This window comes from Phalacrocorax aristotelis, chromosome 1 (assembly GCF_949628215.1).
Source record: "Phalacrocorax aristotelis chromosome 1, bGulAri2.1, whole genome shotgun sequence".
Lineage (NCBI taxonomy): Eukaryota > Metazoa > Chordata > Aves > Suliformes > Phalacrocoracidae > Phalacrocorax > Phalacrocorax aristotelis.
Window position 1 is genome coordinate 120846078 of NC_134276.1, and position 24929 is coordinate 120871006.

At 38.2% G+C, this 24929-nt stretch overlaps 1 protein-coding gene across 1 annotated transcript; it reads right to left on the bottom strand.

Annotated features, from left to right (window-relative positions):
- Positions 1–1081: 1081 nt before the first annotated feature.
- LOC142061985 (suppressor of tumorigenicity 14 protein-like) lies at positions 1082–23930 on the bottom strand. Its single transcript, XM_075103757.1, has 17 exons — positions 23850–23930; positions 23350–23518; positions 22586–22710; positions 21607–21674; positions 20478–20659; positions 20343–20381; positions 19367–19583; positions 16827–16966; positions 15245–15342; positions 14116–14228; positions 13077–13210; positions 8490–8597; positions 7289–7408; positions 6488–6671; positions 5523–5794; positions 4222–4358; positions 1082–1643 (listed from the first exon to the last, which is right to left on the bottom strand). The coding sequence occupies exons 1-17, from the start codon at positions 23928–23930 to the stop codon at positions 1485–1487; spliced, it is 2346 nt and encodes a 781-aa protein (XP_074959858.1). The 3' UTR covers positions 1082–1484.
- Between the last annotated feature and the right edge of the window lie 999 nt (positions 23931–24929).

Sequence of the window (24929 nt, forward strand, 5' to 3'; positions counted from 1 at the left end):
ACAGGAATCTCAATGCATGCAGATTATAGTGCTAGCTCATCCCAGTGTTTTCCCCACATGCTGCCAAGGTGGGTCTAAAAAGATCACATATTTATGTGCTGTAGAATAAAAGTGTGCTTTGTGGACAGCATGACTGGCATTCAAATTGCTCGCTTCATCTTTTTTCTTTTTAATACATTAAAGGTGAAAGCAAAACACTACCAAATACTGAGCACAAATTTAAGACCATCTAAAAATACCATTTAGGTGGTCTTAAGACTATCTAGACAGATCTTTTATTAAACTGAACACGAGCATTCTTAAGTCCCATAAACAGCTTTGGAAACCTTAAATCAGCTAGATTTGGGCTGATTGGCTCATCAGGAGATTATAGTTATCAAAACTAGGTTTACTGCTAGGGTTAAAGGAATCTGGCTGTCATTTCCTCTTCTACACCCTTTCAGTCCATGGATGCATCCAACCACATAGATCCCTCTTCTTTTTACATCCCTTTCAATGTCATGTGGCCACGTGGGCACAGCCCAGGAAGAGATACAAACAAAAAATCCTGACCCTGAAACTCTGCTTGCTGCAGACCAAGGGCATCATGAAAAGCAGCACAAACCCACCAAGAGCATGCTAAAATTCACAAAGCATGCCAGAGCCAGAGCTGGGGAAATACCCTTGTAATACACTGCAAACATCAGACCCTACAACTATGTTCAAACTGTAAAGAGAAAGTAAGAAAGCATGAAAGTTTCCTTTTGTTTAATTAATTAAAACTGAGTATTTCTTTCCTCTTATTTAAACATCATCCCAAAGAAACTGAATGATGCTCACTCTTCCAGTCCTTTGATGAAAATTTCTTGTATCCTAACATTTGTGAGCTATATATGTGATGTTTTTAAGAAAACACAGAAGACAGCCCAAAAGTTACAGCCCAGAAAGGAACAGTTGTGCAGTGGCAGCATTAAATAGAGAATTAATTAACCTCAGCTTTGTACACTATACCGATTTTAGTACTTGTATTTTCAAGAAACATGAAATAATATTTTATGTTTAGAATCCTGTAACATCACTAAGATAATATATGAGTTGAGTATGTATATGGGATGTGGCCATGAATATCCAGATCTGTGTATGTAGAAATGTATAGATATATACATAGCAAGAGAGATGGAGGGAGGGGAGAAGTCTTGCAAAAGAAAGATTTGGCTGGATTTTTGCTACCGGTTCTAATCCATTTTATGTTGTTTTTAAGGCAGTGCTGTTTCTGCTGCTGGGGACAAGGAATATTAATCCATACAGAAATTGAAGTTGCTCTGAATCTGAACAGTTACTGCTAGGTGAACAACAAATGACAGTTTCTTCATTAAGAAAGTGCATCCTTTCACAAAGAAAGAGTCAATGGCATTTTCATGTTACATCATCAGAAGTGGACACGACAGACTACTGTAGGAAGCAGCTTTCATAAAGGAGATGATCTGCATTTTCTCCTTGGCACATCAGTTTGTATTCTGACGAATCCAGTCATAAAGTGCTGTCACCTTAGTGTATACACCAGGACGATTGCGCCGCGCACATCCTTCACCCCAGCTCACAATGCCAGCAAGGTACCATCTATTTCCCCTTCCTGTACAGGCCAAGGGACCTCCAGAATCTCCCTAAAAGGAAAGGAGTTTGGCCATTAGTGCACCACACACACACAGAGCACTGTAACAAAATTTTTGTTATTTCAGGACAGTAAATACCTGCCCCTTTCTTTCTCAAATTACAATTTAGTATTAGAAACTTATTTCTGGATAGAATGTACCCAGCTAGATGTCAAATTCAATTTATTTTAACTTATAGAAGTAGCACAGTAATCAATATAAAGTAATGGCAAGAAGAAGTTTAAAAAATGACTTGTTGCTAATGTCCCATTACAGGATTCGTAAAGCAACTAGTCACAGACTGAGTGGGGAGAGGAGAAGACAGGGATAGGAAGTGGGAATTCTGCTACCATTTGACCATAACTTGTTCACAGGTTGAAGGCAGAACTCTTATGCTGTCTATTAAATAGGAACAGAAAGATACCACACACCCCCAACAAAAAAAACACCCCACCAACCAAATAAAAAAAAAAACCCAACCAAAAAACAAGCCACGCACAATTAAGTAATTCTACATACATAGAGGGAGAGAAAGAACAAAGACTAAGGAACATGCAAATAACTGGCTTTCCAAAGGGAAGATGCAGCTCTGTACAGCAATGTAGAAAAGCAAAAATACCCATTTAGTTCAGTTCACAGGATCAAAACTCATTTAGGTTCACAAATGCTTTGGGCACTTCATTGTTTTAACCTTGTATCCCTTCTGTGAACAGACCAGTTCACAGAACTCTGAACAGCTATGAATGCAGCTCATATCTGCAGCTGTTCCTTAAGCATACAAGGCAGTTGGCACCCTCCAAGTTGACCCTGGGGTTTGTTTGTTGTCCCCAGTTGGAGCTAAAACATGGAAGAGGTCAAAAGAAATCCACGTACCGAGAAAACAGTAACAATAGAAAGCCTTCATCACTCAACCAAACAAAATTATCTAGAGATAAGAAAAGAAGCCAGAACAGTTCTTCCTCTCTCTCAGGATGCTGTCATACTGGCAATTTTGATAATCCGAGCGGCTGATCTCAAAGTGACTTGAGAAAGCAGGCTATATACTCTAGCCAATTACACAGCCAGTTCTGAAAGACCAAAGGGGCTGTATGCTGGTGGAGAGGAAGGATCCTAAGAAGAGGAACCAAGACCAAAGAACATCCTAGAGTGATAAGAAAACAAAGTCTGAAAGGGTAAAAGTTTTATTTCTCACTGTAAGTATCACATCCTCTAAAGATGAAAGGTGTTTGGAAGCTTCACATAACCTGTGCAGTACATGCACAGCTTACGTGTCCACGAAGAAATAAAACAAATCTGGAACTGTAGTAAAAGGGTTTCAGGGTGCTGTGGAGATTTCCTGAACTGCCAACATCATTCCTCTCTAGCACTGCAGAGGAAATATACTAGTGACTGAAAAGAAAGAAATAGCAAACATGTTACTCAGACTAAGAGCTTACAGGCCCAGAGGGCCAGCACGTTAGGATTCAAACACAGCATATTATGTCAGAAACTAGATTGACCAATAAGGTATAAAGGTGAACTGGTTAAAATGTCCATCTAAAAATTCAAGGGCATTTCTTAAGCAACACATTTTTTGAGGAATATCAAGCCTCTAACACAACATGTTTTGCAAAACAATTCCAAGGTCTAAGGTTATAAGCAAACTACACATAAAGTTAAGAAAAGTAATAGTTCATTGGATTAGAACTGAGAGACTGCAGGAAGATCTATTATGTCTATTGTGTATAAATAAGTTTGATCCATTAAGATATATGATCTTGCAAAAATTATCCTATTACATTAAAATAGTAAAATTTATATATTACAGAAAAAATTCTATCAAATTACCACAATCTGAAATCAGTAACACATTCCTCTCCCTTTACACAGTAACTGGTATAATGACCATGTTCGTAATTTTGAAAGGAGATATTTGTCATAAGAAGTTTAAATACTGATCAGGTACACAAGTAGTCTAACAACCGAGAAGGAGGAGGAAGGCAGAGTGAAGACAGTTGAAGTATGTCCAAAGACAGCTTTCTCATTGTGTTTGCAAATAAACTAGATCATATAACTGACGTGACCATGATGTAATCAAAGCTTGTCATTATACACATGAATGAGCATATGAAACTAAGAGGCAGCATTTACCAAACCTAGCTTAACTTTGCCTTTTGTATTTCTGTGTAACAGTACATTACTCATCATACTGTTACAGTATTTTACTAATCCCACACCCAGACATCAAAAAAGGAAGAAAAATCAACATGAATAGCAAAAATCACAGATGGGCCTATCTTTACTCCCTTTACCCTTACGTCTCTGTTCTTTTATAGGAAACGTAACTGTTGAAGAGGAAAAAGAACTCTTTTCAACACATTTTGTCCCTATCTTTGCAAAGCAACATTTCTCAAGAGATTCAAAGATTATCTAAGCCAGATTTCCTTCCTTATTTTGGAGAGCGTTTAATTGCCATGTTAAATTAACCATACACTCAAGACATCTCATTCTATTGCTAAGAAAAAAACCAAAACACAAACCCCTCCACTCTGAACACTTTTACAATGAAAGCAAATATTCCTTTGCAGTCTCTCTACAAGTTCCAGATTACCTGGCATGCATCAATGCCACCGTTAAGATTCCCAGCACACAGCATACGTGTTGTGATAAGTTCATCATACAGCTTGTTGCAAACACTTTGGGTAATTATTCTTACTCGAGCTTCCTGCAGTGTTTTGGCAAGATGACCTAGAAAAAATACAAATGGTATTGCAGAGGTTACGGTGGTACAGATTTATAACAGAGATACCACTTGTGAAAACAAAAGAGAATTGCTCCAAACTCAAAATCTACCCAGCTGATGGTAGAACAGTTCCGCTCCCTTCAATTGCTGCCTGAACTCAGCTTTTGAAAGCTGTCGTCTACACTACCCTCTAGTCTTAGAGGTCCCTGTGCACCACCTTTCCATTTCCTTAGTCTTTATCCTTATGAGCATCTTGTGTCAGAAAGCAATTTAAAAAAGCCATGCAAATTATGAGTATAATACAAGATTCCACAAAATGTGACAAATTTTGAATGCTATTTCAAATCATGCCCAAAACTTTTTGTTGTTATTTGTGCTCCAAACATTGTCCAATTCCTAGTAAATGACATTTCTGCATTCTTTTCCATCCTCTCATTTCTAGGAAGGACCTGAGGAATGAAGCTGATGGGGGGGAGGGGTGGGGAGAACAACTGAAAAAATCAAGCCTGTAGGTCACAAATATGCTAAGAGCTTGATTCTGTCCTATAGCATTGGCATAAGGTGTCATGCTGAACTAAATATCCTGAGTCATATGTCAGCTCAACAGTGTACAGAACCTTTTCAATACCTGGATGATCAGAGGAAGTACTGGGCTTTGACTTGTTTGCTCATTTGGCTCTGAGGGTGGGTTGTGAACGAAACAGGTAAGATAGAAAAATATGGGGTTTTCACATACCATTATGCTGATTTTTAAATATTACCTACATTATTTTGTTTAAAGAAAGACATTGTAAGAAGGCATCCATTGTAAAGCCATTTGCACTTCATTTGACTATTACATTATTATCTAGATTTAAATATTTCTTTTTAAAAGGCATATTAAGAAAGCCAGAATTACCACGAGCATGAAGAGGGCCACATTTTTGTAAATCTATGATCATTTGCTTTTCAATGGTCTGTGATGCCTAAGTACACGTATTGGCACTTATCGCCTGCCATCAAGCAAACAATCAGAATTCACAGACTGTAGCTAAAGAAATATTTTCTAGTTTTTAATAGACCTATTCAGTAAACCACAGGGTTTTTTTTATCATGACTATAAATATTTCATTGTTAGAATTTAAAATTAAGACAAATTTGCAAGAAGCATATCCAGGAAATGAACATACTATTTTCTTTTATGGCTCCCCAGCCAGTTACATAGCAGACAGTTCCATAAACAAATGCTCTAGAGGTGCTGGGTAAACAAATGGGCTGTACCAGCTCACTGAAGAATACAGGCGTCTCCATTTCCAATAGGGCAATGTCATAGTCTGAGATAGATCGGTCATACTGTGGGTGGACAATAATCTTTTTGATTGATCTCATAGCTACATGATTGCTCTTTTCATTAATAGTATGTAAGCCCATATATGCGTTCCATCCTGAAGGAACGGAGTATCTGTAAAGAGAAAGCTTTTAGAACATCCCATTGGAAAGTAATGCAGTATCAGTTCACTCCATTTTATTTACTTTCCAGTATTTGATGAGATTCATCAAAGCCAAAGTGAATGGAATAGAATACCACTTTGGAAGACAGGTGCACTATAGTCTCTGTGTCCTAAAACATTAAGTAAAGGTGTACTTACCATTTTGAAAATAAAAATTTCTTCCAGCTATAAGACCAATTCTTTGCAATGCACCATGCTTTGGAGGTCAGAAAAGTGTATTATTAAACTATTTCCTCCTTGCCACGTGTAGGAGGTATGTTTTTTCAATATACACTATCTAAATTGAACGTTGGTGAGCTTTACACTCCACTTATCAATAAACAGTCCTTTCCTTCGGAGAAAAGGCCATAACTTCTAACAGAAAATCCCTGTCTTCAAAAAAATGGTGTTTACCCTAAATCTAAAAAAGCTGTGTTTTACTATGCAGGATTCTCTGGCAATGGAGGCAAAATAATTACTTCAAATACTCAGGACTTTTGAAGCCAGCAGAATACAATATGGAGGGTTCATGCAGTGATATCATGTCACGGAGTTAGACCCTGAATCAACATATCTAGACAAGGAGTAGTCACTGCAGACTTTTGAAAGCAACACTGTACGGTTATTAAACTGCAAGTAGTCTATGACATATAACTTCTTCATACCTCACAGAATCAGAATCCAGGAAGCAATGGGCAGCAGATATGAGCCACCTATTGGAAATAACAGATGCACCACATACATGGCCCTGTGCTTCCATCTGTAAACTTGCTTGCCAAGGCCACTTTCCTGATCTTGCATCTTCACCTCCAACAATTCTGTTTTTCTTAAGCTGGTGTCTTCCACAAGCTAATAGAAATAATTGAATAAAATAGTAACAAAAACACAAGGTCATTTCGCTTTGCTATGCTTAATACATCCGTTTTTGTCCATAGACCATAAAGCTGTAGGGAAAAAAAAAAGTATTTTCTTGCTCTGCAATTAGTAAAAAGCTAAGGGTACTTGCTCTTTTTCACTCAATGGACAGGTCAGGAATAACCCAATCATTGCCTGTCCTCCCTTAAAGCTTTCTAAAGAGGTTAGTAACTCAAAAAGACATTTAAGCACAGTTCAAAGTTGGGTTGTTTCCAAAAGTTCACTTGAATAAAATCTCATATCTTTTGTCTCCTGACATACAAAGCTCCTTGATTGCATTTCATCCAGCTCAAACAAGCGCTAAGACCTAGCAGCTTAACCTAGAAGCATGCATTGCTTGAAATAAGCTGTCAGAGCCAGAATGGATCAGTAGACTTAAAACAGTGCAAAATTCAAGGAAGATATTTTCATACAGATGTTACTGGGAGATTAATTTTTTTCAATTCACATCTGAATTAATCAGTTCTTCATTAAATAAGGCTTGACCATAGCACAAATTCCTGACTCAGTTTCTCAAGTCATTAACTAATTTTAAATAAATGTTACCACACCACAGTTCACTTCATCAGATCCGTCTGCACAGTCTCTTTTCCCATCACACTCAGGATTTGGTTTCGGCAAGCATTTTCCATTCAGGCATTTGTATGCATAAGGGGAGCAACTTTGGTAGGCTGAAATAAGAGAGAGAAGATAGTGTCACATGTTTGGAGCCATGCTGTCAAATGACTAAAAAAACTTTCACATTTAACCTACTCAGTGATGAAAGTTGTTCAGAGCTACAACTTCCAGTCTGCCTGACATGGTGTGTACTGGTGTAAACTGGTCCCTCTATGGAGCTTGGGCAGGGGGAATGATGACACTACTTTCAGTCTCCACTGTCCGTGAGGAAAGACAGAAGAGCCTCCAGCTGTCCTCACTCTTACTTAACTCTAAAATGAGCAAGCGAGACTTGCCAGATCTGTTCTTTTACCTTCACCAGTGCTACTGGCATTACAAATTATAAATCTTCACAGCAGATATCATCTGGAAGTCAACCTTTTTTTTAAAGTGAAAGTTGAGAAAATTGTGGAAGAGCTTTATAACTCCCTTCAAAAATTTTTGGTTAAAGGCTATTGGCAGTTTACTATATGGGAATCCTGGCAGATCTCAGCAACAGGCTTCCATTACTATCATTCTTATTGTCAGTTGTTTACAGTGACCTCCAAAGAGTGGTAGTTAATTTTTTTTGTTTTTCAGTAAACAAGGAGATACTCCTGGCTACCTCAAGGACCTAAGGACCTAAGATTCAAGGCAGGGCAAAAATTATAAAGGCAAAATGCAGCAAGTCACTAGGGAGACATTAGTAGTACCAGTAAGGTCCATAACCATGTTTTGTCTACAGTAAAGAGACCATGCATGTGGCAAAGGGCAAAAGTCCCAAAGCTATTATGTCTTTCTCCGTTACATCATTTGGTTCTGAACAGGCAGCAGTTGGGGAAAAAGTACTCTTCTGACAGGATCACCTGCAAGATGTAGTTAGGTTAGTTCATCCAACTAAAATCATTGTTATCTTAGATTTTGCTTCATTAGTTTCTTGTCTAGACTCTCCCAAGGACTAGCGATACTCCGCAAGTTTTGTTTTCACTATTATGAAACTTGTACTACATGCTATGAAATAATGTATAGAAATATTACTTTTACCCATTAAAAGAAGCATATTCCTGCTTCTGCCTTCCACCATATTTTGGAAAATAGCTAAAAACATACACTTACAACAGTTATTTTCATCACTGTCCTGCCCGCAGCTGTCATCATCTTTACAGGTCTTATAATGATGCTTACACTTCCCATCACCACAGTTCAACTGTTCTGGATTACAGCCTGGAGAAGAAAAGTCTGTAAATGCTTTATAACCAAATAGCTGACTAGCAGCCATGTGCTACGCTCCCTACCAGAGGTCACCTTGATGTTACTGTGCCATCTCTGCTATATATTAGTCTACCTTTTTTTGGATAGCCTTTCAGTGGTAGAGAGACTTGTTGCATTATCTAACTTGTGCTGTGCTCTCTGACCTTGGAGTAACTTCTGGTCACTCTTTCTGGCATGTCTTTATTGTTCCCTGTCTTCTTTGATGTGCAATGCTCAATTTAGATACAGTACTGTAGCTGAAGCCTTCCCACTGATGACTGGGAAGATCTTTTCAAATTCCTGTTTTACATCCTAGTGTGACACTTTAAAAAAGCAAACAACAAAACACCAAACAAACAAAAAACACACAGAAAATTTTATGGCTTTGTGACTCTTGAGTCAGCTTTTGAGCCACTATCACTCAGTAATTTTTCAGCAGAAAAGCAACTTGGGCAATCCACATGTGTATTTGATTAAGTTTAGATCTTATCTTTATTGAATGGAATATAATTTTCTCCATATACACTCTCCAGCTTATTAGGATCATTTATAAATCCAACTCTCTCTCTTTTGTAAGTCCCTTTTTCTATTTCATAAGCATCTTTTCTAATCTACCATTTAGATGACTAACAAAAATTACGAGATATCCCGTAACATATACTGACAGAATGACAATAAAAATATCCTTCTATTTTGGTAATGAGCCACTGGCAGTCATTCTCTGGAAGGATCTTTCTTTTTTTTTTTTTTCCACACTGTGTTTCCTTTACTTACTGATAAGTTTGTCACATAAGAGTGTCAAAGTACAACTTCTCCTCTATTTATCCTCTCACAGCAGAGAACTAAAACAAAATTAAAAACTCCCTTCTGGTTTTCAATAATTTTTAAACTGCTTACAAATAGTTTAGTTTGACCACTTGTTGCTTATATTTGGGATTTTTTTTGAAGCTTAACAGGTAAAGAATTGTGTAAAATTCCCTTATTTTTTTCCATTCTCCCACTCCTTAAAGAGATGCATTATGCAACCTCTTCTCTACACTTCTGGATCTTCATCCATATCCTTCATGTCATCTTAAAGATAGCCACCAATATTTTAGAGATACTTTCAGCTAGTCTTTAAACTTCATAGAACAAACTGCTTACAAGAGAACACAAACAGGCGATAACTGCCCTACTACAATCTAATTAATCACTACCACCTGAGCAGCCTTTCTAGCCTTCAGACTGATTCCTTGAAGGAATGCACGTTCTATCTGCACATCTAAGGACAAGCTAGAAAAATAAGAAATTAATGGCACTAGGAATGGTGTCACAGTCTAAATGCATTAACACAAGATTATACCACAAGAAATATTAAAATGGCTATGAAAACCAAGGCTAGCATCATTTGTAAACTAAATTGAATGTTAAAAAAGGAAATGCTATCTTTCTTAGCACAATCTGCCAAAGATTTTTCTCAAGCAGTTTGAATTAAATGAATCAATATTCACCTAAACAGGCTTAGAAAATTAAATTCACATTCAGGGAACCAAAGCCCAACACCCCCCCAAAAAAACCCTAGGCATTCTCCTCAGTATTATAACTACAGATTTCCTGACTTTAAAATGTTGTAGAAATTAGTTTCTGCACTACTATACTCTAACTTCATGTCTGATGTGAATAAGTGTTTTTTCAAAAACTTTTCAAATCCAGCAATTTCAAATCCTGCAATCGCAAGTGCAAGATCCTGCAACTGGGGAGGAACAGAGGAACAACCCCATGCACCAGGACAGGCTGGGGGCTGAATTACTCGAAAGTGGCTCTGTTGAGAAGGACCTGGGAGTGCTGGTGGACAAGCTGACTATGAGCCAACAATGTGCCCTTGTGGCCAAGAAGGCCAACGGTATCCTGGGATGCGTTAAAAGGAGGGCGGCCAGCAGATCAAGAGAGGTTGTCATCCCCCTCTGCTCTGCCCTGGTGAGACCACATTTGGACTACTGTGACCAGTTTTGGGGCCCCCAGTTTAAGAAGGATGTGGAGCTGCTTGAGCAAGTCCAGTGGAGAGCTACCAAGATAATCAGGGGACTGGAGCATCTCTCTTCTGAGGAAAGGCTGAGAGACCTGGGTTTGTTCAGCCTGGAGAAGAGAAGACTGAGGTGGGATTTCATAAATACCTATAAATACCTAAAGGGAGGGTGTCAGGATGATGGGACTTGGCTCTTTCCAATAGTGCCCAACGACAGGACAGGGGGCAATGGGCACAAGCTGGAACACAGGAAGATCCATTTGAATATGAGGAAAAACTTCTTTCCTGTGAGGGTGACAGAGCAGTGGCACAGGCTGCCCAGGGAGGTTGTGGAGCCTCCTTCCCTGGAGATATTCAAAACCTGCCTGGACACATTCCTGTGCCCCTTGCTGTAGGTGTGCCTGCTCAAGCAGGGGGGCTGGACAAGATGATCTCCAGAGGTCCCTTCCAACCCCTACCAGTCTGTGATTCTATGATTTCATTATGAAACAGCCTTTCACCAAGAATTTATTTCACTAAAACTAGCAAATTATATTGATGCTAAGGTTCTTCTGTGTAATATATAAAAAATGTTTGTTCTCTTCCACTTTTTCAGATGTGCCAATAAAAAAAATGCAGCCCCAGACACTGGCTTACACACAGAGGTAGAGGATTTGTGGAAGAATACGTAGCAAAATATTTCCTGTTTCTGCCCAGGTCAAGTCAACTTGAACTCTTTCCCCTCTAGCACCACAGGCAAATTAACAGCTAAATGAGGTTGAAGGACCAAACACGTATGTCCCACATTTATTTAATCAGTTCTGATGTGAAGTCATTTAGTCCCCTTCACTGCCTTGCATGTGATGCCAGTGGGAGGAAAGCACATACTACACAGGCAGTACTAGCTCAAAGCAAGTGTCTCTCTGTGTTCTCTTCACCATTCCCTGAAGTTATTCAGCTGATGGTTGACATTTGCTTTCCAGGGCAACTCTGAGCGTAGAGCCTGTGATTTTAATAACTGTGGTTTGGTAGGCTCCCAACAATAGGAAGAAGCTGATCTGATGTGGGTAGCTGTAGGTACTAAAGATGTGGGAGAAAATTAATCTCTTTTTTCCTCCCTCTTACTACTGCTACAGGCAAGGCTGTCATGGAAGACCAGTGCTCTCAATGCATTCTGTTCTCTTAGATAGCCCTCCGCAGATGCCTTTACTTGATACTAACACATCACAGATAATCTACCCTTTCTGGTGAGTCTTAATATAGATCCTTAAGATTGTGATTTAGCCATTTGCTTGCCGGCTTAGCTCTAAAAATGGAGCAGAGCACACAGAAAGTAAAGACTTTTACATGTAATGAAGACTGGGGATTTTCTCTGTAGAAAAAGGTATTCTTAGGCTTTGACTCATTTCTGAACTGTTTTTGAGGCAGTAACCAGAGTAACCACAGGACACAGTATAGTTTGTAACTTTTTCCGGTAGAAAGAGATACACACTGCTGGAAAAAAAATCCCTGAAAATATCTGAGTGCTACAGAATGACTGACTACAAAATCTGCCCCTTATTTCTAATTAAATGCATGAAGCAAAAATCTACACCAGAGATCTTAATACATGAATACTTCTAAGTTAGCAATGAACAGAACTACACTCAGTCAAACAATCTGAGGATCTGAAGAGGTTTCACAAACTGAACTGACCTCTTGAAAACACAGAGAACTTCAGCTACCTAGAAGTTAATCAGGAAAAAGAAGTTAGTTGGCTTAGAAACAAAAAAGAGAATGTTTCTGGAAACTACTAAAGAGAAGGCATTTACAAAGAATATACTACAGCTGTATCTTTTCTAAGAAAAGTAAATATATACATTTTCTGAAAAGCCTTGTTCCACCTGTTCTAACACTGCTCCAGAAGCAGAGAGACTGGGGAGTCAGGAAAGGTCTGCAAGAAACTCAGTCATATTTCTGCAACACCCGCTAGCAAGCAGTCCTCACTGAGTCTCACTGACAACCTAAATAGTTTGTCTAAACCGGGAAGCTGATTCAGAGAAAACTTAGTTGCTATTTTAAAGAAAACACTGACAATTCATGGCTAACTTCTCTTGGCAGAAGAGTCATGCTTAGATCTTCTCTGCCCTACTATTTTCAAGCTGCAGCTTGGCTATTTTAAGATGTAAGAAAAATGACAAATAATTAGATCCACAGAAATTGGGAAATTTTACTTTTGCTTCCCATTTTACAGAAGTATTGTTAAAAGTTAGAAAATAAGTATTAGCTTGTACTAGCTTCTAAAAGCATCTTTTAGCTAATTTTGTACATCTGTTTGTTCAATTAAATACATAATAACATTTAAACATTTATCTCTTGTTATTAGGTTAAGGAAAAAAAGGCAGGTTGATTTGTATAGGGTTGGTCTGTCAAGCATGGTTTGCTGCAGGTTTCTCCTTAAAAATTAAAGTGCATGCTTGTTCACTTACGCTCTGTGTGACTAAAGGCTTTGTATTCAATATAAAACCCTCTGTGGGTCACCAGTTCATCGGAATGGAAGTTGATTGCGACAGAATAGCCATATTCTCTGTTTCTGTTGTTTTCTGAAAGACTTTTACAGTATCTAGCAAGACAAAAGTGGGAATAATTAATTTCTAATCAAACTAACCATTACCAACCAGCTAACTCTCCTTTAACTGAAGGGTACCAATGCCAAAAAGCTTTAAAATAATACAATAAAGATCAGCTATTTTTTTAGCATTAAAACAGCTAAACAGAAGTATTGGCAAGTCTGTTTACAAATGTTTTCAACTCCACTCCACAACTCTTCTGGGACTAGTAGGCTTTGGAAAAAAAAATACAGCAAGAAGTTCATGTCAGAATATACCTTACAAATACAAACCACTTCTAAGCATGATTGATTTCAGATTTCCCATTTGGGTTTGCAAACCCAACAGGCTACAAATCCAGTAATGGAGTCATACAGCCAAATCCAGCAGCTGTTACTTGTTTCAATACACTCCTTCCAAGAGACAAGTCACTCTTAGTACTGTTTTGTTGGGGGTTTTGTTTGGTTTTTTTAAAAGTTGTTTTGGGTTTTTTTTAAGCATTGCAATTTGTCTTATTTACAGAAAACAATTACATTCACTGAAGAGTAAGTGGTATAGAAAATGAAACCTCAGATGACGCAAGCTATTCACCCATGTCAAGACCATTGCCAGGAATTTACAGTTCAGCTGCAGCTGCATAAAACCCTGCAGTTTCTACGTCATTGCTCTTAAGGGAAACAACAAAGTAAGTAAATACCTAACACTATAGAAAAAGCAGGCTGCTTCAATTAACATGATAAGAAATGTTAAGGCAGGACTAAGAACATTATTCTGCCAGAATTCATTGGAAGCATGCCAATTCTTGTTGAAATATATCTTTCTGCACTGGAAGTGGTGAGGTGTTTTTTCTTAAGCACAGCGTGTTGTGCTGAACATCGAAGTGCAGATTAGTATGTCAGAAAATAGTCTATTTACTCACCTAACCCCATCGATTTCTAACCAGTCTTTATCACATTTACTGGACCCTGGAGACTTGTCTTGAATTTGTATTATGAGAATTTTTAATGAGAGCTTGTAGCTGGGCAACGGTGCCTAAAATTCAAAGGATAAATATCCTGACACACACATCCACAAAATGAAAAGGCCTGTGCTTCTAGGACAGTAAATCTTGTTTTACTTATTATCAGATTGAAAATACTGCATTTTTATTATGCAAATAAGCACCTTTGAAGAACCAAAAAAACTTTGTTATTTTAAACTTGTATAGAAATCTTTTGAGACCCTACTTTGGTCAGATTGTGCTAGATAAAGGAGTGTAAGCATTCCTGCAGCCAGCACAAAGCACTATATCTGAGGTTCATACTATGTTTGTACTGCTACGTGTTCCTGTAGGTCAAATAAGAGATTTAACATACCTATGGCAGCTAGTCACTCAACTTTATTAGCTATGACCAATCTGTTTTAGAAAGCCTTTTTCTTCCCTTACCTGCATATAGATGAGAGTTCTGTGCTACAAGCTGTTAATAATTTCAGTTGTGCAGGTGAAAGGTAGAGACTGTTACCAACTCACAGGCATGAAAGGCATCCTTTTCCAGGGAAAGTAAAAAAGTAGTGAAATGCTTAATGGAGCAACAGATAAACGCAGCAGGAAGTTGGTGGAAAGCATGAGTAGACTCTACGTCCTGCCAAGGGCTTAATGGAAATCAAGAGCTGAATTTCTGAGCAAGAGAAGGTCCTGTTTCTGCAGAATTCAGGGAAATACAGCGTGGTCTCTGTCATCTAAAGTGTGATTTACATTACCATTTTTCCTTTCTGACATAGAAGAAAAGCCCTGACTATTAACAATTTCTCTGGCTGCTAGGAGTTGTCATCTTACCCATCACTTTGTTTCTGTCATGAATATTATTCAACCTTTTGGAATCTGGCAAAGTTCCCTTCCCATAACTGGCACTTGTACATAGTACAGGAAAGAAATGAGTGCCTGAGAGGTCAGGTGATGTGGTCTTGGTGTGTTCTCCCTTCATTTCACCCACATCGAAAGCCATTTCTCCCAACACTTACTACATAAAGCAAAGTCATCAGTACTCAGAAGAGTTCCCAGCACTTACTCTTATGATCCAGCTGCAGTCAATGTTTGGTGGGTAGTAACTTGGGTAATAAGGGGAACTCAGTGTCCCATTCCAGGAACTATAATGACCACCACACACTGGGAGAGAAATATATCAGCAAGGAACACAATTATCTCAGCTGGGCTAAAGTGCAAAGCCTACTTCACTTGCTAGGACACTTCTCTATGTACAGAGTTACATGAATGGGTTGTGACATTATTAAACTCAAGTTTTGCCTGTGTTAGCAGAAAATCGTATAACTTTCACTTCCCCATCACTCTGAATTTCTCTTATTTTTGGATCAGAATACAATTAAGGATAAGCACAAAACACCTTTGGCTGGAGTTTTTTTAAAAATGTTTTTGTGGTAAGTGGAAGCAATTAAATGTGGACACAACAGACCTCCCCCTCCCAATTTACTTCTGACCTTTCTGCAGACATTTTCAAAAATTAAACACCAGTTAGACCAAATAAGTGAAACCTCTGATTGTTTTAATGTAAACCAGGAAGTTTGTGTGTCAGTTCTCAGTCTGAAAATTCATGCCATATTTGAACAATACCTTTGAGGTTTTATTTTCTACCAAGAACTGTCCTAGATATCCAGTCCTTAGTGGTTTTGGTTTCCTTTAGGTAACATAGTAAATGCAAACATGAATAAAACAGAAATTAAGACAATTTTGAAAATAGCAAAATTTTGTGTCAAAACCTGGGTTATATGTCATTTGGAGTGCCCATCTTCAGAACAATGAAGCAATTCTTTGTGCATAGCATGAGTATTTGCCTAAGCAGCATCCACTGAGACATAAACTGAAATGTGTAAGCTTTGGAGAAATTTGTTCACATGTTATCTCCTACCATTTTTTCCACAAGTTAAAAAATTGTCACTCATTTAATTGTCAAAATTCTTTCATTTAGACTTTACCAAGCAGCTGAGGCTAAACTTTCACTTGTGAGGCCCTTATGTCTCCTGTAGAATTCTATGGTTTATCATTATTCAAAATATTTCACTAATCACCCAGAACTCCTGCAAAATTCATAGTACTCCAGAGGTTTGGAATATACTTCTTGGGTCTTGAATACTCGTTTCTTATGGAGCTAACTACACTGAACAGTGCTTTCAGAAAAGGATCAAAGACACATTAGAAGTAAGCATTTGCTCTTGTTTTCCATTTTCACTAAACATTCATTCCCAGAGCTGGGGATAGATTGCCAAAACTGATAAAAGTGCTACTCTGCCACTGGGGCTATCTAGCTTTGGCTGTAGTGCTATCTGGCTGGCTTTGTTACCGTTGGTCAGTGTTACCTGTTTAGTAAGAGTAATGTCTGGGAAAGATGTCTTGGGTAGTAGTCAGGAAGACAAAAAAAAATCTCCCAGACCAAAGGATATTACCAACTCTTTGTTCAGTTCTGAGGCTTTTTTAAAAGTGGATCAGAATATGTAAAGCAAAAGCTATGATGATTCCCTCACTTACATGCCAACATTCCCTCCCCCCAGATATGTTCAGGCAACATTGACTTTTTTAGAGGCAACAAGAGAAATAAGTGCACTTGTATCAGGTGGTTGTTTCTATTAATTACTTACTGATTTTAGGAACAGCTTGAAAGTGAGCTTTTAATACATTGCTTTCCTCTCTTCGGTCCAGTGAGAAGGTAAGCAACATTACATTACTTGACGAAGTTAAACGTACAACAGGAAGAGCCCAAGCCTCAGGTCCACACCATCTGAAATATTACAAAAATTGCATTTGAAAAAAAAAAATTCCCATGTTCCAGTCATCTTTGCTGAGAAACAGGGCAGAATTAACACTGATCTGGTCACCTGTGTTTCAGAAGTATGCCCCAGGCTACCATTTCCCTTTTATTGTTCCACACAAACTGACACTACACAAGTTGCTAGTTTCTCGGCATCGAGGCTGAGACACTCAGGGTGAACATCACAGATATTCTTGCCTGACAGATGCCCTAGAGTTTTCAGGCCTGTTGAAGCATCAGAAAGGCAGTGCCAGATTATGTTATTTCAGTAGCATTAGTGGTACTGAGTAGTAGTTGGTAGCACTGAAAAAGCAACAAGTGCCAGTGCAGCACCCAAGCAACAGATAACAAGCCCAAAGCATTTCCAATCTATTAACATTCAGCTTGGTTTCATGTCACAAAAGCTGTCACGCAATATGTGGAGCCCCATGCATGGCAACTATTTCTTATTCGACTTCTTTTGTTTAAATAATGATGAGTTATTTTATATCCTGAAGCTTGAAAACTTACTATCACTTGTAATTTGAGATGCTACTTCTTGCATCTGTAAATTCACTCTTATGTTTCTTCCACTTTGAAATCCACCGCATACTATGGGTTCTTTTTTTATTAATTTACAAATCCACATGTGAAAAATTTCTAACAGCATTCTCTTTTTCTATGCATAGCAAATTAAAACAATTAAGATCAGTAAGAGAATATTTCCATCACACCCCTGCATCAGGTTCTTTGACTTGCCACTGAGATCCAGAGTGGCAGCATTAAAATAAAATTTTTGAATGTTAAACTGAAAGTAGTCCTCTTCTGCTTTTAGCAGGCTATTCCCTGCTCCCATTTCATGGGAGACACTAGACAATGGATCTGTGGTTTGCCTCTCTGTTACAGACATTATTAAATCCTCTTTACTATAATACCTGTCAAATCCTTTGTCAAATGAACAACTTGAGTCCCCTCCCCACTGTCACGTGGAAATCTTTCAGCATCTTGATCTTCTACCCAGTCGACAGCCTGGGTTATCTTTTGTCACAGTATCATCAGAAAAGCAAGGCAAGCACATATGAGTTGTCCACATGAGACACCTACTTTGACAGTACATCTCACAGTCTCAGCTCACTTACTCTTTAGCATTTGTCACTGAACAGCTGTATTACTGCAATTTACAGAAACTGATAAGAATCTTTTTAGTCCCTGTGTATGATCCTAGAATTGGACATCAGGCAATAATGGCTATACTATGACAATTCCTGGCTCTCATGGATATTCGAGATATTATTAGTTCTACTGCATCTGTCCTAAGTATGTGACTAGCTGCTTTTAGCTTAAGTAGAAAAGTAATAGGCATATGCAAAATCACACATTTGCCAGGCTGGCAATAAAAGTAACCAAAGAAGTTGACTTTTTTGGAGGTATCACAGGGTTTTCAACATCACTTAAGTCAACAAACTCTGCTCCAGTTCTTTGATAGACAGACAGACATCAATGCCCATTCTTGAACTTTCTGTCGTACAGCTTACTACATCAATGTTCTCTGAACGTGTTACATCATACATCTGTGTCGGTTTTGCTAGCTTCCAGGTGCTTATACGTGACTGACTACACTTCTGGTTCCTAAAAAGCCGAGCCATTGGTAATAATGCACAATGGAGTGACGGTCCTGGCAATAACCTATAGTCAGCAGTAGAGAAGATGCAGCCCAGCAACAGGAACAGGATTTACCATGCTATGCTACAATCTGAGGCTAACTCCTTACAAAAACCCTGTGCTTACTTCATGCCTGTATTTCTGACACTCTGCCAACAGTGGCAAGCTCTTTTTGCATAAGGATAGAGACAAAAGCCTGTTAATAGAGCTGAAGAGGACTACCTACTCATTTGAAGTAAGTTAAAGCATTACTAAATAAGTGCATTTCAGACACTGAATCAGCATGCTTAGCTAGCTCTTCCTAAAAGTTCTTAAAAAAATAATTCCCCCTTAAAACCATTCTTCCTCAGATTCTAAAACTTATTTATCTTGTTAATGAAGACAGGTTCATGGTGGACAGCATGTCCATACATGAAATTTGACTCTGAAAAGTGGGAGTAGTGTGGCCACTGAAGGTTACAAGATCATCTGATATCACTTACACAAATGGACTACACAGTGACTCTGGGGATGGATCTTTCTATAATGTAGAATAAAATCCACAGGAATTTATCATTCATTGGGGGGGAATAATATAGAAGATCTTTTTATAGCCTTATACAAGATTTTAATTAAGTTGTGTTTGGAGTCTTACATTTTGGAAGCCTGTTTGATATCATTTTATACCATGACAGCTTCAGAGAGTTTCTGTACATCTCAATAAAACACCTTTGTTCTGTACTATCATACCTTGTAATGATCTTGTTCTGCAGAGGAAGAAGGAAATCATATGCTGATAAGTGGTGTGATGCACAGCTCTCTGCAGTGACACCATGCAAAGTGATAACTACCAGTCTCACCACATAGTCAGAAGGAACTCGCAGTCTCCATTGGTAAAAAGACTTTTTTGGATTCATCAGAGTTAGAGTCCTGTTGTTGCCTGGCTTGGCATACAGATCAAAGGATACTGCTATACAAAAGAATCTAGATTAGTGGCTGAAAAACTGTTAAGTTGAAAGATAAATCGGGTAAAGTTTCAGAAAAGGTGGCAGCAATCACCTACCTGCACTTCTTGTCTACCCTAATCTCCTCTTCCCTTACTTTTACAACTCTGTTCCCCTTTTCCTACCAGTCTGCACCACCTTCTCCCCCTGCTCTGGCCAAGGAAGAAAAGCACCTCACCACCACTGGCTCATCATACACTCAGAAAGCAGAGGGGACTTGGCTGCAACTGCTGCCATTTCTGCTTGAAACCTACTGCTTCCTTGGCCATTTTCTCTTCACCTCTCTTCATGCAATGAGAATACTAAGAATATGAAGTCAATCTTGATGTGTGCTTGATATGGAGAAACCAGGCAGAGGGAATTAAAGCTCTACAGCATTTGATTGATCACGAACTATGAATAAGCAAAATTATCTAGTCATAAGGGAAATAAATTATGTATAACTTTTATAGTAGCTTTTTAAAAGATTCCAAGAAAAGGAGCCACAGCTCATTGTGATTCAGTGAGAACCATTAAATTTCAATCATTCTAGTCAGAACATCAGAATAAAAGCTATAAGGCATTTTCATCTCAGCCCTTATTTGAAGCACAGGCCAGGGAGGTCCCTAGTCTGGTTTAGTTCGTAAGCCCAACAGATATAAGAATAACTGGGAAATGGTTATTTATATGTTACAGGATTATTTTTCCCAAAGTGGTATTAGTTGGGATTGAAGAATAATTACCTGATTTTAGCATCACATCATATTCTGTGGAATCTGAAACTGAAATTTAATAACGATCAGCTACACAAGCCAAAGACAGAAAGTAGAGTAAGAAAAATAGACAGAATAGGTATTAAATGGCAGGTATATTGTTACCAAAAAGCTCCATTGCAATGAAACGAAAATCTTCCTCCCCAGAAGAACTGAACATGTGAGTTGCTTGTTTACTGCCCATTTCTTTTTTTTCCACTGGGGTTATTTTTTTAAGAGAAGCAACTGTATCTTGTGGTGCCCAGAATGTATTCCAGTAGTAAGCTCGAAGTCCAGACTGTCCTTCACTGTAAAGGGAAGAAAATGCATCATACACCTAATTAGTATTTGGACATGCTTTCCACTGGTCTGCATTTTTGGTTCCCACAGTTTCATAGCCATTTGAACTGCTGTGCAAAGACTTGCAGCTGAACACAGTGCAAAAAGCTGTCTGCCACTGAGCCTGAAAACTACACCTTATAGAAAATCCTTGCAATATTTTTTACAGAATTGGATGTTTCCTTCCCTGCTGCATAACTATACGCTTTTAAGACCATATTACACTTCTGGACACATTTTCCTTAATATTTTAAATTGAGTCTTACACCATATGACAATATAATTTTATGCCCATAAGTTGATACATTTCACACAATTCTCATTAAAATAAATAATCCGTATGTGTGCATATTCAAAGTCTTACTTAAGTGATTCAAAGAGAGAGTCCATCACACTCTTCCTTTTTAAAATGGCCTATGGACTGACCTTTCAGAAGTTTTCAAAGCCTTTCCAGAATAGTAGTAGCCGTCTGCTCAATGCATTTGCATTTCTCACCAAGATCTTAGGTAGAGTGCCCTGCCCCAAATTATACCCTTAAGTTTTGCTTTGAGAAGTTAAAAAGCAACTTCATTAAAATAGACAAAACCAAAATAAGATTCTGCAAGTGGTAGAGAAAATACCCTGCTGAACTGTGATTTCAAAAATCAAAAGTGGATTAATGACTACAAAGCAATCTGTAAACCAGGGCACTCTTAGTCAGACTTCATTTCTCTCACTGATTCTACAGGGCAAGACAGAAATCACACTATTAGCTTAGCTCTTCGCTCACATACTTAAGTGCATTTCTGCATTTTTCATTCCCTGTTATAGAGATCTGTATATTCTTCCAGATTACTAATCTAAAATGCATGAAAAAAGATAAGACAAGCACAACTGAATATCTCAAATTTATACCACATGCTGGAACAGAACCTACCTGAAAGCAGCCACTACAGAATTCAAGTAGTACTTTCCCAAGGAAGATGACTCATATGATTCTGCAAACTGACAAATAATGGCAAAAGAAAATTTAAAATGTGTTATATTTTAGTGTCAATGTGATTTCTTATGCTATAAAGCATTTGTCTTGTTTCTTCCTTTCTCCTTCCTCACCCGCCTCCCATATTACAAGCACTACCCATCATTTCCATAAAATATATCAAGTCACAATCATAAACGTGCATTCATTTCCACTAAAAAAACATTACTTTTAAGTCACATCACGTTCCAAGACCATTGAGATAACTCTTGATAATTAGCCATGAAAAAGAAGACTTTATGTATACATTTATATTTTTGTTTCAGTCTTTAAATTTCCAGCATATAATCTGGACATGAGCAACTTGTATTGGCTGTGCAGAAAGCAGCTCTGAGGCACTAGATTAGCTCTTTTGGGAAATACAGTCTAACAGAGAACTGCTTTGTGTTTAAGACTGCTGTTCACATGTACCCAGGAAAAACTATTGATCTCACAAATAGGAACTCACGTAAGAAGTGCAAGAAAGCAAGCATTGCTATGGGGGATAAGGGAATACAAACCAAACCAAAAAGTTAAGCATTGAATCTAAGCTAGAATTAGAAAAAAAAAAAATCAAAGAGAAAAATGTAGCAAGGAAGAGTATTTGAATAAAGCAAAACAAAACAAAACCCACACTCCTAATTCCTTCAAGAATAATAATTTGCTCATAACCTTTAAACCCCCAGGTTTTGTTACCTAGGAAATATTGGCCTTACTGTGAGACACACAGCCCAGCTGTCTAGCTACATTTCTAAAGCTGTACACTGCCGAGGCACTGGCTAGCTTTAAACTTCCTATTATGAAGAAAAAATAATTGTGACTAACTGAAGTCTTATCCTCCTTCCCAAACTGATCCTGAAATACCTATCTTTACTCCTATACTTGTGCGGGAACTTACATAATTTTGTATTGCTTCTGCTTGCAGTAGGAATTTCTGTGACTTTGGATCATTGAGATCATTTGTATAAGTCAAATTAGGAATTTCTACACTTCCACCAACATAAATAAAGGAGAAAGCTGGAGCTGAGAAAAAAAGAATTAAAAAATTAGCACACCCAATAACATTAAGGAAAAGCTTCCAGAACAAAAGGCTTGCAGAAGCATGTATTTGTCATTAGCATTGTTAGGTATTAGTCCTCAAGAGAAACACACAATAATAGCCAGATTGCTCAGTCAGTCCCATTGATAGAATAAAGCCCAAAAGGAAAGGAGAGGGATGAGGTACAGAGTCAGACAGGCATTTCAACTAGCAAGCTTTAATTGTTAAAAGTCCACTTTTTGCAGTGCTATCCTCCTGGAGAGATATGATTTTAAGGGCTATAAATTGAGATCTAGGAATGAGTGTACATAAGTTAGGTACTGGTTCTGCTTTGAAAATGGAATAGAAGGTAGATAGTTAATTCTTACAGGTTCTTGGGAAAGATGACAGTTATAATAATGATGGTATCCACAAACACGAACAAAACATTTAGAGGTAAAATACATACCTTCATTTTCCTTGCGCAACCATCAACCGCTAATTATTATGCATTTTGTTACCTTAGCAAAGATATTAAGGAGAAGGAAAAGTCTTTACACACACATTACACATTTATCTGCTTAGTGCAGAGCTTTTCATACTAATCATTCACACAGTACAAAATACCCATCTGTAACACTTACAGGACGAATAGTGCAGGACTAACGTAATTACTGTAACTGTTAAAGAAACTATAGGTAATATTCCTAGAAGCCATCTTCTCCAGAAACATAACCTTATCCATTTAAAGAACGAGTACTTCTGACACAGCCCTTCTCGGTAGGACGGGCAGTAGTGAATATGCGGACTTTCCTAGAGAAAGACATGGGAAGGCATCATAAAAATAAAAAAAGATTAAAAAAGATAAATTGTACTGTATTTTAGTATATTTGCCATTTTAGTTTTTAAAGAGGTTTAAATTGAGATAATATCTTTTATGTTATCAGCTATGTCACATACGAAATCCACGTTTCTTGGCTGCTTGTTTGTGGCATGTATTTCAAGCTACGTAAGTGGGGGAAAAATTGCCATCGCATTGGATAGGAGCAATTTGCATACGAAGAGCAGAGGTCAATACACACCAAGGTGGGCAGAGAGATAGTTTACTGTGTTCCTGCTGTAAAGCTTAGCTGGTGTCTCTTACCTGGCCTGCGGTCTCCTCAGAGTCGTATGGAGCTGGTATGCTGTACACAGAAACCCGGCTGGAGGGGAAAGCCTGTAGCATGATGCCTTGACAAATACCTTCTGACAAACCTAATTACAAAGTTCCAAATGAACCTCTTTTCTTAAACGTCACCCAGAATGGCGTACTGCTCTCCCTGCCATGCACACCAGGCTTCTCTCATTTCAATTTTGCCACACTGATTGAAGCTGGAGCCAGCTGATCTGCAGTCAGGGAAGGTGGGGAGGAAAAGTTACCATCAATGTAACTCTTTGTTTCCCTAACTGGCTAAGTAGGATATGGATGCCATCATTTGAAAACAGATCATCTACCCACTTCTTTCAGAAATACAAGAATAGGACATAATTTATGACAAAAAGCAAAGGACATGCAAGCAATATAGAGGTAAAAAGTCCCAGAGCAAGGTAAATGAGGGAACTTCTAATGAGCACCTGCTAGAATCCACAGAAATATTTATGAGAAGAAATGCGTAATTCCGCAGACCAGAATTTTCCACCCTCAAGCTGGTACCACAGAATTAAATGTAATTGCAAAGCAATTCATGTTCACCTTTCCTGATTGGAATTAAAACCAGTTTTATGTCAGCAAGTCAACAAGTTCAGGGTATTCTGCATGTAAAATAAGAAAAGCAAGAACGTTTGTGGAGAAATAACATATTTTTCACATGGGGAGAGGGAGGCAGAGTGCCTCCAAGCAAAGAACAAAACCTGGAAAAAAAACCAGGCTGGAGGAACCTCAGCTCCAGAAAACAAAAAGGGAACAAACCAACCCCAACACTGGTCACATGGAAACTACAAAAGGGATTAACTGGAAGGCAATCCTCACAGCTCAGGAATGCAAGCCACAACTGTAGACAGACTGCTTTGTTCAAGTCCTCTTTTTTTCAACAGCTTATCTCCACTACACACACAATCTGTTGATTGACTGGTACTTTGCTCCCTTATTCTTTTCCACAGAAAAAGCCTAGACAAAACAAAACCTCTTTCGCATCATCTCTAAAAATATCAGGATTTTTTAAACTCTATACAGAGTTAATTAAAA

Coding starts and splice junctions, on each gene's coding strand:
- LOC142061985 (XM_075103757.1), bottom strand. CDS start 23,930: ATGCTACAGGCTTTCCCCTCCAGCCGGGTTTCTGTGTACAGCATACCA. Junction 20,660..21,606: donor TCTGTAGTGGCTGCTTTCAG/GTAGGTTCTGTT, acceptor TTCCCTTTACAG/TGAAGGACAGTCTGGACTTC. Junction 1,644..4,221: donor GTGGCATTGATGCATGCCAG/GTAATCTGGAAC, acceptor CTTTCCTTTTAG/GGAGATTCTGGAGGTCCCTT.